This window comes from Sinocyclocheilus rhinocerous, unplaced genomic scaffold, assembly GCF_001515625.1.
Source record: "Sinocyclocheilus rhinocerous isolate Xijiao unplaced genomic scaffold, SAMN03320098_v1.1 scaffold227, whole genome shotgun sequence".
Classification (NCBI taxonomy): Eukaryota; Metazoa; Chordata; class Actinopteri; order Cypriniformes; family Cyprinidae; genus Sinocyclocheilus; species Sinocyclocheilus rhinocerous.
The window spans coordinates 649181-663654 of NW_015633170.1; the positions used below are offsets into that span (position 1 = coordinate 649181).

Sequence of the window (14474 nt, forward strand, 5' to 3'; positions counted from 1 at the left end):
AGGTATTACAAGGAGAAGGTGACTTATGAGGACATTACCCCATGTCCCCATTTTTCAAAACGCTTATAAATCATACAGAGTGAGTTTTTTTTGAGAAAGTAAAAATGCACAAAGTTTTCTGTAAGTGGTGGGTTTAGGTGTAGGGTTGGTATAGGGCAATAGCACATACAGTTTGTACAGTATAAAAACCATTACACCTATGTAATGTCCCCCACAATTCACAAAAACACATGACAGTTATACATCATATGAAAGCTTTACATTGATGTATGGTTTGTTAGGATAGGACAGTATTTGTCGCCTTTAAAGTTGTCCAAATGAAATTCTTAGCATGTTTTAAGTTTTGATATATTTACAGTAGGAAATTTACAAAATATCTTCATTGAACATGATTTTTACTTAATATCCTAATGATTTTTGGCATAAAAGAAAAATCAATAATTTTGTTGTTGTGTATTGTTGGCTATTTTGCTACAAATTTACCCGTGCGACTTATGACTGGTTTTGTGGTCCAGGGTCATATATATACATACATACATACATTAATTTATTTATTTATAAATATACAATGCGACTTATGACTGGTTTTGTGGTCCAGGGTCATATACAGTGGGTACGGAAAGTATTATACAATACGAAATAAAATAAAACATTACATTAAATAATTTACATTGTCACACAGGCAAATATCGGAGTAAATAAAAAGTCAAAAGTCACATTCAGCAATTTAATCGAAATTTAAAAAGCATTGTTCAATTCGATCTGAATGGCACACCCTCCTGGGTTGATGAAGACATTGTCATTGTTGAGGTTGCATCAGTCACCTCTGAACTAGTGCATCAGAAGCACTCATAATATTGTGTGATGTTAAGAAAGCCTTTGAAGCAGAGAAAGTAAAATATTAAACATTTTTACCCACAGCCATACTGCAAAAAGAGGGAACAAAACAAAACAAGAAGCCTGCTGCGAAAGAAAGAGAACATGCGAGCTCAGTGAATAAAGAAAGGCACCGCGTTCTTTCAGAGTCACCAGACCTCTCTTCCAGATGGCGAAATTGTCATTTCACACCCAAGCAGAGCTGCTCAAATCATCAGTCAGTTAAATCAATACTAATTTTGACTCCATCCCAAGCTGTTTCACCAGACACTAAGACTGTGGCACTAATAGATGGCTGCTATATTCTCTACAGCATAAACCTCATATTCACCTGCATGAGAAGAATAAAGGAAAATGAAAGAGAGAAAAACACTAAGAGATCTGCTTGCATTGCAAACAGATTGAGGATCCTTTGATGCTTTTTCCCTGAAGCTCCCCACTCACATACACTACCGTTCAGAAGTGTGGGGTCAACAAGATGTTTAATATTAATAGCTTTATTCAGCAAAGATGCATTAAACTGAAAAGTGACAGTTTCAAATAAATGCTGTTCTTATTAACTTTTGTATTTCTCAAAGAATCCTGAAAAAAATGCATCATGGATTGCACACAAAATATTAATCAGCACAACTGTGCTTTACACTGACAATAATAAGAAATGTTTCTTAAGCAGCAAATCGGCATATTAGAATGATTTCTGAAGGATCATGTGACACTGAAGACTGGAGTACTGATTGTCATCACAGGAATAAATTATGTTTTAAAATATATTCGAATAGAAAAGAGTTATTTTAAACTGTTATTTCATCATCAAATAAATGTGGCCTTGGTGAGCAGAAGAGACTTCTTTCAAAAACAGTTAGAACATTAGTGTAGATGGACTAGTGGTATCCACATTGGTCAGGAGAGATTAAGGGTTCATGCAAGTTCTTCAAGGCAAGCCTAGTTTAAAACCCTGAATGTGGAGGTCAGGTCCTCAGACTGAATGGGCCTTCACTAAGAGAAGTAACAGCACACTACTGCCGAAGTTCAATACTTAGGGTTTTGTTCAAATCCCCAACACTATGTATAATGGTAAGCACCACCAATTATAGCAGGTATAAGTGATTGTAAGCACTTAGTTGCTTAAAGGAATAGTACCCCCAAAAATGAAAATTAGCTGAAAATTTACACAATTTTACAATTTTAGTGAGCAAGTTTTAGTAATGCTAAATTTCTCCAAATCTGTTCCAGTGAAGAAACAAACTCAGCTACATCTTGGATGGCATGAGGGTGAGTAAATGTGTTCATTTTTGGGTCAACTGTTCTTTTAACTTGTGTTACACCTTGCATAGTGAAGGCCAATCGAGAAGTGAGATTCTATAAAAGTAGTACAGCCCACAGTCCTGTTTGATCTGTGCATGGTAAAGTCATCCTCAGATTACATTAGAAGAAACGGAACTATTTACTTTAGCTTAAGTGAAAGTGCATATTTGCCGAGTCTGTCCTCTCTGGCCTGTATCAGATTAACTCATTTTGAGGCCTAATTGAAACAGAGCTGACTGACTGGCACCGAGTTTTGGCATGGTGGCATACTCACTACAGCTGAGTCCTCTTGCAGGCCGCCTCCTGCTCATACAGCTGGTCCGCAATTATCTCTGTTTGCATGGGACCGAGACAAGCAAATACTGCATGGAAGCACATCGGCTGCAGAGATATCAACTTAAGTTTGTAGCGTCTGGTTTGGGCAATGTCATTGAGGTGAATTTTGCTTTGAAAGTGCATGTTTATACAGCATAAGGTTGTCAGAGGGAGGTTTGTGGAGTTACTACATCAGAGTCAAGCACATGGTCAACACTATTAAAAAATAAAGGCTTCTTGTTGGCATTCATTACGGCATGAAAACATACAAAAGGTTCTTCAGATTAATGAAATGTTCTACAAACTAAGACAAAAATGGTTCTTTTTGGAACTCCGAATGGTTCCTTCTATGACATTGCTTCAAATGCCTCCCTTTTGGAACCTTTATTTTTTTAAAGTGTATACTGTATACGGTTCTGGTTCTTCTGAATGTGATTGACGTAGTTAATCAATTCAAAAGTAATGACTGTGCTAGAGCTGTGACAGATTCAACAATTTAGAGGAAGTTTTTAAAGTCTAATGGCACCAAAGCTTCTGAATTACAATCTTTGATGTAAACACCATTGTAACACTGATTCACAGTAATGATGGAGAACTGACACAAAAAGAAATCAGACAATAGGTTATTCTTATCTGAACGGCGTTCATAGGGTGGATTTGGAGGTCAGCACCACTAGAAGGTTCTTCATATTGGATGATCAGTCTTGGATGCCCTCTGGTTCACTGGCAAGCCACCAATAACTCATTGTCAATGAAGTGGCAATGATTACACTGCACAAGGAAATGAAGAGAAAAACAAGAAACTAATCTTTCAAAGCAGAACTGAACAGCATGGAGGACAAAAGGACAAAACTCACCCTAAAAAAGTCTGAGCGTATAAAAACTGCAGAGTATAACGGTGGACTGTAAAGAGCCAAACATAGGTGACAATAAACTGAATAGGTACACATTAACTCAAAGAAAGAGCAAACCACTTCAATGCCGATATCTAGTGGTCAAAAGTAGGAGTTGTCAGCCATAATCAATGTCTGCAACCATATGCATCCTTCCTATAGCCTCAGCAGGGAGACTTTTCTTACGGTAATTCAAAATTATTATTATTTTTTTTTCATTTATCCATGTTTGTGTAAAGCATTTCATATCTCAGTTAAACATCTGTCGCCTTCAGCTTGTTTAATATATATATATATATATATATATATATATATATTCTTGACTCAAGCATTATCCATCTGTGTGTTGCAGCTTCTGAAACTAAATAATCATAATTGGCCTAAAAATAAATACAAACCTAAAAACAAAATCTGCTGCATATTGAACAGGATCAATCTTCTGAATGGAGGTTTCCTCATATTTAAGGCTATTTCCCAGCTGAGGAAGGATCTCTCAAATAGGGGTGAACCAGGAAGAACCGAACCGAAGATGACTGAAATTACAAAATTGTTGTAATTAGTGCAATTAGTGTTCTGGCTTCAAAATGGCAGGCAAATAAGCATTTCAATGGCTGCTGGCTTCTCCATGCTCCTCATTACACAAGCACTACCCTAATATACAAAACCATCTCATTATTCCTTTTGACTTTGATTCAGTCCAGACTTGCGGTCTTCTAGGAAGCAACACTATGTGCTTCAACTAAAGTATTTATAAGACAAATAATCGTTTAATTAGGCAAGGCCAGTTTTTCAACCCTATGTTCACTTAAAAAATGTAAATTCAACATTTTACCCATAGGCTACTTATAGCATGATGGGGTATGAATATCTACTGCATTATATGAATGACCCATTCAGTCTTGTTTATGAAAGTTTGCTATACACGTTGGTTCTTTCCTTTCATACAAACACAACCTTAATCCACCGGAATGATCATAGTATGTGCTGCTAGTCAAAACATAAGAAATTAAATATATCTTTACATATGTTTGTTTACTTCTTGTTTGCTATGCAAATTAACTACATTAACTAAAACACTCTATTATGTATAAATATATTATTTACTTTCATGCAATTTTGAACGAACTAAACGAACTCCCAGTTTATATTTGCGAGTTTATATTGAAAGTGCTACAAACCTAATGAAGCACACACTGATGTTGCAGGGCTATGCTGTTTAAATGCTGTCTAGCTCAGGGATCCTTCTATTTATCATTTTCCTGCAAAGCAACTAGAACAGATGCAACTTTGTCCAGGAATAACTTAATGACTGAGATATAAATGATGCCAAAAGAGCATTAGCTCTGATACTATTACATCTAAAACAGCTCCACTTGTACACCAATTGCTTTGGGCTTTTGTCTCCAAGAAAAAAGTGGGCTATCTCTCTAAAAAGATGAAGGTTTGTGCTGGCTTGGTAACCACATAGTAATTTCACTGCTTTTATGGAACCAGGCACCAAACATAAAAGTCCAAAAAAATAAAAATTAAAATATCACGATTAATCTAACATCTCAGAGACGAGGTGTGTTTAGGAAGCTGAGAGAAAAGTTATTTAGCTGGAAAAGCTTTGTGTCTTGTATTTCTGCAGGGGTGGATGATTGTGTGGCACACCACATGCTGGACTTTAAAAACACAAAGAGTGTGTGGGTGCTGTTTTAATACTGCGTGAAACCCCACAGGTTTTGTTCTGCACTGTCTCCTCTTTATCTCCTCTTGTGCACCAAAAAAAAAAAAAAAAAAAACATTTTGGGGTAGGGCTTTTTTAAATGTTTTTCATGTTCATGAATTCAATTAGAATCAAGTATTTAATAAAGCCATGAAATAATGATTATTATAGTAAGATGGATGGGCCTAAATGCTTACATGTGCTGTATAAAACTGACAATAATGGAGAACAGTTTTCAGGATAGTTCTCATTAAATTGTCAATTTTTTGAGAGTGGCTCAATATAAAGGCTACTGTGGGCACATTAACTGAAATGTAAAACAGACTCTGGAAACTGTTTGACAGCAGAAGCGTTTGCACTTACGGAATGAAAGCAACAGTATAATTGTGTTGTAATAGGAACTTTATCTGCAATAAAACAGTGACATTTATGACATGAGTAAATTAATAACAAAATAAAACCAACTGCGACATCACCATTTTAAAAACAGATAATATCAAATGATAATACCATAGAATTTCTGACATATGAATAGTGGACATGACATGTCGCAGTGTCCTGCAGGGTTATCCTAGAAAGAAGTAAAAATGAAACTAAAAAAAAATAAAATTAATAATAATAATAATAATAATAATTTCGTGAAATAAAATAAATGTTAACCGAAATAAAATATATATTAAAAAACGTTTTATTTCAGTTATTTCCCAAGGCAACGTTATTTTAATTTAACTTGATTTACTAAAATAACTAAAACAAAAATGAATTTAAAAAAAAACTATACATATAAAAGAAAAAATACTAAAAATGACAAAAACATGCAAAAAATGACTAAAACTTTAACTAAAAATAAATAAAAGCAAAATCAGAAAATAAACACTGATTCAAAATATTAATAAAAACTATAATAGTATCTCATGTGATACTAAAATAACACTGGTATCCTGCAGTATAGCTAAACTCAATTTAAATTTTATGCTATTAAAAATTGGAACATTTCAGTTAGTGTATTAGTTAGTTCGTTTTTGGTAATGCCTCATTATACAAACCAATATAAAACCTAATTGAAAATAAATGATTGCAATCCACATAAAATGAATTATGACAAATAGCTTATAAAGTTGAACCTTCTGAAGAGAATAAATGATATTTTTGAAGATTAAGCACCTCTTTTCAAACAATTTGTAATTCAAAGCATAGATTAAATATAAATTAAAAGCTTTTATTTAAAAAAGTGATTCAAAATAGTTGTAGTTGCAGCGTAATATTCACATGGTAGGCTATCCCAGGTGTTCAAAAACAACATTGATCTAAAAAACTTATATTATCATACTTTTTATTAATTTTAAATGTACTTTTAATCCGTTTATTTTATAGTTTATTTTTAAAGTGTCTAAGAAGTACTACGTGTGAAGAAAGTTCAACGAAGACATATCTCTGGATGATAGATCATAGAAATATGAAGTTTAATTCTATGCATCAAGTGGCAATACTGCCACCTTGTGTTGACATGTAAATGATTTAATTCGCAAATAACGAATAAACAAGCCAAACGATATTTTTATTTTTAAAATATTATTTTGAACATTTTTTGTTGTTTTTATTAATATATAGCATAAATAAATATAAATATAATTTATATAAATAATCCCCTTAATAATCCCACAGAATGAGACAAAAGCATTAAGTAAATGTTATATAAACAAGTCATTCTTTAATGTCTTAACAAGAAGTAATTTCGCTGACGACCTGGTCATGGCACCCGAGCGCGTGCGCGCACACGTACGTCGCTATGCGTACGCAAGAGGGGGGGAGGGGCACGTAAACAGAGAATTCCAAAAAGGAAGGGAGTGTGTCTTTCAACTGATAATCCAGTAAATCAAGGTATGCCTTAAAAAACTCATTCTGAAATTTTGCATCCTCAGTTTACAGAATCTTTTATATGTTCTGCAGGCGCGTATGTTTCATTAAATCTTTTGACTCTGCAGTCTCGTACATTTACCATTTTCAGCCTAACGCAGCGCCATTACTGTACAGGGCAAAATGGACAAAATGGCCATTTTCGATTATATTGGGTTTTACGTGCAATTTAGTTCCTGTGCACTGGTAAAACGTGTGCAGGTGTGACTTTATGCTCGCTATTCGCTGCAAATATCAATAAAGACTAACGTTATATGTGGAGTAGATAAACAATGAGATTGTTGCTCCTTTCTAGTTAATTTGCTGTGCATTTATGTCCAGCGCGTGTTTGTCGACGTGTTTTTCTATGCACGAGCTTCCCTTTGCTGGCCAGAGGTCATAGGCGTTCATTTCAGGTGTCCAAAACATTGCATTAAAAACCTGTAATTTTCTAAATAAATCTGCAGGCTCCACAGTGCAATGCATTATAACGTAATAAACAATGCAACATGTTTTTATTGCATTCCCAGCTTAGATGCATACAACATGTTCGAAATGAAATAAATGATATATATATATATATATATATTCATAAAGTCTTTATTTATTGGCAGGTTAGAATCATGCCCATTCGCCGATCAGCTGCAGCCCCACCCAAAGAGGATGCACCCCCTGCAAATGCCCCTGAGGGAGGTATGTATTGCCCCTTACCTGGCACACAGGTCACGTAAGGAGTAATTATCCCACAAATAAATGTGGAACCTGTCATTAACCTGTGTAATTCTGTCATTATACACTGAAATAATACTGGAATACAGGCAACTAGCCACTGAAATTCTTTCCTGAAATCATATGGCTTCAGGAGAGTTTCTCAAATAAAGCACAAGTGGTGTTAATTTGGCTTGAACATTTCCATGCATCTCATTGTTTTCGATTCCACAGATGCTCCTGCCGAAAGGTCTGCACCTGTAGGTGAGAAGGAGAAGGTAAAAGAGAAAGATTCGGCACCCGCTGAACCTGAAACCACGGAGGAAAAGAAAGAAGGTGAAGAGGACCAGTCCAAAGATGAAGGAGAAACGCCTAATGAGGGTGAGAAATCTGAAGAAGCAGCAACTGAACAAGGGAAGAGCAAGAAGAAAAAAGTCAAGGAAGTTGTAGCCAAAATGTAAGTCTGGCTTTTGAAGAAATTTATTTTTTAAGTGTTTGGTGATTTCCACTCGTTTATTGAATAAAAATGACTTAGTAAGCATGTTATGGATTTGTTTCGCTCAAATGGTGCAGTGACAAGGAAGATGACAAAGGGAAAAAGGTGAAAAAGAAGATTCCTGCCTGGGCGACCATTTCCGCCAACAAACTGGCTTCAACCTCTCTTTCCCAGCCCAAAGTTGAAGAAATCATCATAGAAGCAATTGAGGTCTGGTTCAGAATTTAACTGTTCCATTAGCATTTAGAGAGAATTTGACTAAGGTTTTTACTCACTAATCAGTAAAATATGTACACCAGTATTAAGTGCTGCAGTGATGACGTGTTTTTGTAGGCCAATGTGGAAGTTATCAACAGCCTGGTTCCTTCAACAAAAACCCAATAGGATTATTCCATTTGGCTTTTGGATTATTGCAGAAAATAAGCTCTGTGAACAACAAAAGATTGTGATTATTACATGTTTTGTTAATCATGATGAGCTTCACAAATGAACACAACTTTTAGGAAGTTTGAAGCCTAAATGCAATCGCCAGAAGTCAAAAGTTAAACATAGGCTATAAAAAAAACGACACCACGTTCACATGACTTCAACATCACCATCATTACGCTTTTGAGAACTCTTTGATCTTTATTTAAAATCTACACTTTTTAGTTGAAGCAGATGCGTTTACCTGTTCGGCATAATGACAATTAATGTTCCCGATAACCTCTGTAGTCCCATTTAGCTTTTTTAATGAGACGTTAAAGCTGAAAACATTGTGAGTGGGGTGTTACAATAGTATTTTATGTTTTAGAATAAAATGTGAATATATTTTTAGCTTGTGTTAACCACAGACCTTATTTCAAGCATTTGACCAAAAACCCATTCAATGGTTTCAGGACGATGTGCTGAAAATCTAAGAATCAAAAAATTGCCATCTCATATGTACATCTTTACTCTCTACCTACAGAGTTGCAAAGAGCGGAGTGGTGCCTCTACGATCACCATTGTGAAATATGTCATGAAGAAATATCCATCTGTGGAAATGGACAAAAAGACCAAAAACCTCTACAAGAGGACAATGAAGCGAATGGTGGAGAAGGGCACTGTCAAACAGGTGATTTGCAATTCAATACGTGGATATTTCTCATTTTATATGCAGACTAAGTCAAAAGTAAACTTTGTCTTGTTGTCTTCACCCACAGCTGAAAGGCAAAGGCTTCTCTGGAAGTTTCGCCATTGGGAAGGTATCCAAACGTCATTTGTTTGTTGTCTGCATTGCTGTTATTGCTGAGATCCACGAGGTTGAGTACTTTTTTGGTGGTCATCATTTTTAACTAATTTTGTCGATGTCATGTTGTGCAGAAGCATGCTGGGTCTGTCGGGACGAAAGAGACACTGGGAGAATCTCTGCCTCTGATCATCACCCGCCTCTGTGAACCTAAGGAGGCTTCCTACATCTTGATCAAGAAGTACCTGGAGCAACACTTCCCACAACTCAACGTGGATAGCAGGTCATTATTGACTTGTTTTTAGGGCAACGTCCTATAACTAGACTACAGTTTGAACTAGTGCTGTCAAACGATTAATCGTTTAAAATAACGATTTAAAAGTTTTTGTTTGCATAATATATGTGTGTGTTCTGTGTATAGTTATGTATATATGAATACACACATACAGGATATATCTTGAAAATATTTACATGCATATATTTATATTCATATTTAAATATATTTATATGATATATAAATATATTTAATATATAAACATAACATATTTTTCTGAAATATATACATTTATGTGTGTGTATTTATATATACATATTAAGTAAACACTGTACACATACATATGTAAACAAAAACTTTTATTTTGTATGCGATTAATCACGATTAATCGTTTGACAGCACTAGAAGTATTTACTTAACATTGGGAAGACTGGTGATAAAATACTATAATTCAGAAGTCTGGGATATGTACGAATTGTTAATGTTTTTGAAAGATGTCTTATGTTCACCAAGGCTGCAATTATTTGATCAAAAATACAGTAAGACACTAATATTGTGAAATATTACAAACATTTTTGATTCATTTAATGCATCCTTGCTGAATAAAAGTATTACTTCGTACATGCAAAACGTTTGCATATGGTACATAGTACATACCAGATTTTGTCATGATTAGTTAGTTACAAATTGAAATTGTGTATGTACATTTTGCCTGAAAGATTGTACAATTTGGGTTGTTCTGTAAATCTCTCTTAAGGCCTGAAGTGTTGAAGAACTGCCTGCAAAAATCTGTGGAAAAGGGCTACTTGGAGCAGATCACTGGCAAGGGAGCTTCTGGAACATTCCAGGTTAGTTACCCTTCTGCATCGCTCAGCACCTAAAAGCAGGTTTGATGAGAATCTGCATTTGCGTTTGACAGTTGAAGAAGGCTGGGAATAAAGTGCTTATGGGTGGCGGACTGCTGGAAGATGCCATAGTGGCCGCCATCACAGCCATGAATGAGCCCAAGACCTGCAGCATCACCATACTGCGCAAATTCCTGATGGAGAGACAGAAGGAGCAGAACAACTATTTTGTCGGTACGGTACACTAACTCCTCACTCATCGCAGCCTAGGGAGAGTTTTCTCTCTGAGGACTGAATCAAGTTTGCCTTTGTTTTGCGGTTGCTTCTAATTGTTATCCTCAAATGAGTTGTTCACAAGAACGTTGTTACATAAATAGTTGTCTTGATCTGTCCTTGTTTATATTACAGCCACCATTTGTGACCCTGGAGCACAAAACCAGTCATAAGTCAACACGGGAATATTTGTAGCAATAGCCAACAATACATTGTATGGGTCAAAATAATCGATTTTTCTTTTATGCCAAAAATCATTAGGATATTAAGTAAAGAGCATGTTCCATGAAGATATTTTGTAAATTTCCTACTGTAAATATATAGAAACTAGTAATATGCATTGCTAAGAACTTAATTTGGACAACTTTAAGGCGATTTTCTCAATATTTAGATTTTTTTTGCACCCTCAGATTCCAGATTTTCAAATGGTTGTATAAATCTCAATTTAAAAAAATTGACCCTTATGACTGGTTTTGTGGTCCAGGATCACATTTATATCTCCCTGTACTTGTTGCAAATGAATGTGTTATGCAGCATCTTTGTGAATGTTTTCTCTCTTCTGGCTAGTGTCAAACCTGAAGCGAACCTTGCAGAAGTGTAAAATGATGGGATGGATGGAGCAGATTTCTGGTCATGGACTCAGTGGGTCATACCAGCTAAGCTATCCGTATTACCCGAGGTAAGTTCAGCTCACCGTAAGCCAGCTTATTACTGTTAACTAAAACTAAAATTGTTAAAAATTGTTTTTGGGAATTGAAATAAAGATGAAATAAAATATAAATAGTAGTTGAAAACCTATATGAAAAGTAAAAAACTGAAATAAAAGAAATTAAGCCAAATAGAAATATGGAAAAAAACGAATAAAAATGACTAAAACATAACAAATTAATTACTACAAATTTAAATTAAACAGAAACTATATAAGCTGATTCAAAAATGTTAATAAATACTAAAATTAATTATAATTAAATAGCACTGCAATAAGCAAAAATATCCTAAACTTTCCTTTTGGGCTTTTCAAACTTGGAATCCTGAATGCAGGTTCATTTTTAACTCTACAACTAATTAGTTCTAGTCTAAAGGAATAGTTCACCCAAAAATAAACATTTTATCATCATTTACTCACTGTCATGTCATTTCAAAGCTTAGTGACTTTATTTCTTCTGTGGAATATAAATGAAGATATTTTGAAGTATGTTTCAGCTGTTTTTGTCCATAAAGTGGATGCCAGTGTGGTCCAAAACCATTTTGAGACCATGTCTTCTAGGTTTGGGTGAACTATCCCTTTAACTCTTAACAATTCAGCCACAACATAAATTGGATTGTTTTAGAGGGAACTTGGTGAGTTTATTACTTACAAAAATCTTTTTTTTTTTTTTTTTTTGAGGTAATTTTTTATGTTTGTCCATTTTGTCAGAAGTGTGATAAAGGTGAGAACTTGAATTAACAAATGTTCTATTACTCCTCCTGCAGCCCAGCGGTTCTGTTTCCAGAAATGATGGAAAAACTTAAACAGGAGGAACAGAAGCTTAAACGCAAGAGAGGTGATGATTCTGATGAAGAATCCGAAGAAGAGTCAGAGCAAGAATCTGAAGAGGAATCCGATGAGGATGAGCCTCCGCGAAGAAAGAGGTGAAGTGCATCACATAAACAGTATCAGTGTGATATATTATCTTTGTGATCATACTCGGCTCTAGAGATTTGAAACCCTGCATAATAAACCTTGCGGATGGATGATAAAAAGGGGTGAAAAAAACTCAAACTGTATCTACAGTTCAGAATATCATAGAGACTTTTGGTTTAGACTGTGTCTTTGCATGCTTTCTGCTTGTCCACAGGACCCAGCGTGCAAACCGGACATCTGCGTCTAAGGCTCGTCCAAATAAAAGGGCTAAAACAGTCAGCAGAAAACCTCCTGCTTCAAAGAGATCAGTTGCATCGGCCAAGAAAGCCCCTCCACCAGCCAAGAAACCAGCATCTGCGAGCAAAGCCGCATCTAGAAAGGCACCACAGCCTGTTAAAGCCACACCAGTCAAGAAAGCTGCCCCGACCAGTAAACCTAAAACACCAGTAGCCAAAAAGATGACAAGCAGGGGGTCCAAACGGCCGTCGCCCAAGGCAGCTAAGAAGGAGGCAACTGAATCAGCTGTGAAGGCTAAACCTGCCGCCCGCAAGTCACTCCGAGCCCGGAAATGAATCCCGTGCTTGCCGACGACTGAAAAGATCAACTGTAACTCCGTAGACTGCAGTGCTGGCTATTTTCTCCTCTTATTTTTGTAGAAACTTCCATGTTCTCCTCGTCTTGGGGCCTCTGATGAATATAGGACCTCTTCAGAGTTATTCTGCCATTCAAATACAGGCATTCTATGTTCAATATTCTTAAATTACAGGTAAAGGTATAGTATAGAAATGCTACTGTTTATGTTAAGATGCTCATTCAGGTCACCGTTATGAGAACATCAAGAAGGAGCTGTTCTCGCTTGTGTATCAAGAAAAAATCAATTATTTAAAGTTCCTGTAGTCAGTCTTTCTGTAGAGGCAAGCATTTCAGTTATTCAGTCGCCCCTTTCTCATCAGTGTTCAAGAAAACTCTCTTTGTAAGTTTTAGTTCCATTTTTTTGGGGGGTCATGTTTTGTGAATTTAGGTCTTTAGCTACTATTGTAATCAAGAACGTTTTGTTGATGTTGGTTCTTTCGTGTAAGTCGAAGTAAAGAACGATTATTGATGCCTAACTTTCAGTTGAACAGTCTAAATGAATGCAAAATTGGATTTATTAAGATGCATTAAAGAAACATTGGCATCCATATCCACAACTGCCTTTTTGTTCTGTATAGTCTACGAAGAAGAATATAAGTTGAAAAGATTTTCCAAGCAGATGTTTAAGACATTTGACGCACTACTAACCCGGTCATACTCTTGTGTGTTAGTTTATCAGGGGGGTTAGATGTAATTTTATGAGCATTGCTCACCTTACCCTGCATGCATGCAACTGATATACTTTTCTGTAGTCCTTAATAAAGTGACTATATTTGTACTTCATTATTTGGCCATTGTTTTGTTTTGGTGGTTTGGTTTATAATTCAGTTGAGGTTAATGATAAACCAGCAATTTTAAAAGCGGTTACCAAATGATTCAAGCACTGAAACACAAGGTTTGTCTCCTTATCAGAGCGAGGCTCTATTAATGTTAAATTCACCATAGTGAATTCTTACTCTTGTTCTAACACGCACAAAAGGCATGCTTTAAACTAGTATACTAAGCACTGAAATGTTTACATACAACAACTTGTCTGGAGACTTGCTTTGACTTGTCTTGGGGCTTACAGTAGGCCTATCTCAAGTATCTTTTACAGACCCTGTTGAAAAAAACCAGCATATGCTGGTTAGGTATGTTTTGATGCTGGTTTAAGCTGTTTCTTTGCTGGTTTATGCTGGTCCTTAGCTGGTTTAAGCTGGTCATGTGCTGGTCCTAAACTGGTCCGACTAGCACATGACCATCTAAGGACCAGCATAAACCAGCAAAGGACCAGCTTAAACCAGCAAAGGTCCAGCTTAAACCAGCACCCCAGCTTCAAAACATACCTAACCAGCATATGCTTTTTTTCAACAGGGTGAATTACAGAAATTTACAGATTTTTACAATGTCCAGTATAAAAGGGTGTCACATTTTCTCGA

General features: G+C 35.7%; 1 protein-coding gene across 1 annotated transcript; it reads left to right on the plus strand.

The window, feature by feature from the left end:
* The first annotated feature begins 6885 nt into the window (after window positions 1–6885).
* hp1bp3 (heterochromatin protein 1, binding protein 3) lies at window positions 6886–13575 on the plus strand. The gene is made up of 12 exons (XM_016556418.1): window positions 6886–6978; window positions 7608–7686; window positions 7936–8158; window positions 8275–8407; window positions 9147–9293; window positions 9382–9423; window positions 9542–9690; window positions 10439–10529; window positions 10601–10760; window positions 11367–11478; window positions 12273–12431; window positions 12638–13575. The coding sequence occupies exons 2-12, from the start codon at window positions 7617–7619 to the stop codon at window positions 12993–12995; spliced, it is 1644 nt and encodes a 547-aa protein (XP_016411904.1). The 5' UTR covers window positions 6886–6978; window positions 7608–7616; the 3' UTR covers window positions 12996–13575.
* The last annotated feature ends 899 nt before the right edge of the window (window positions 13576–14474 follow it).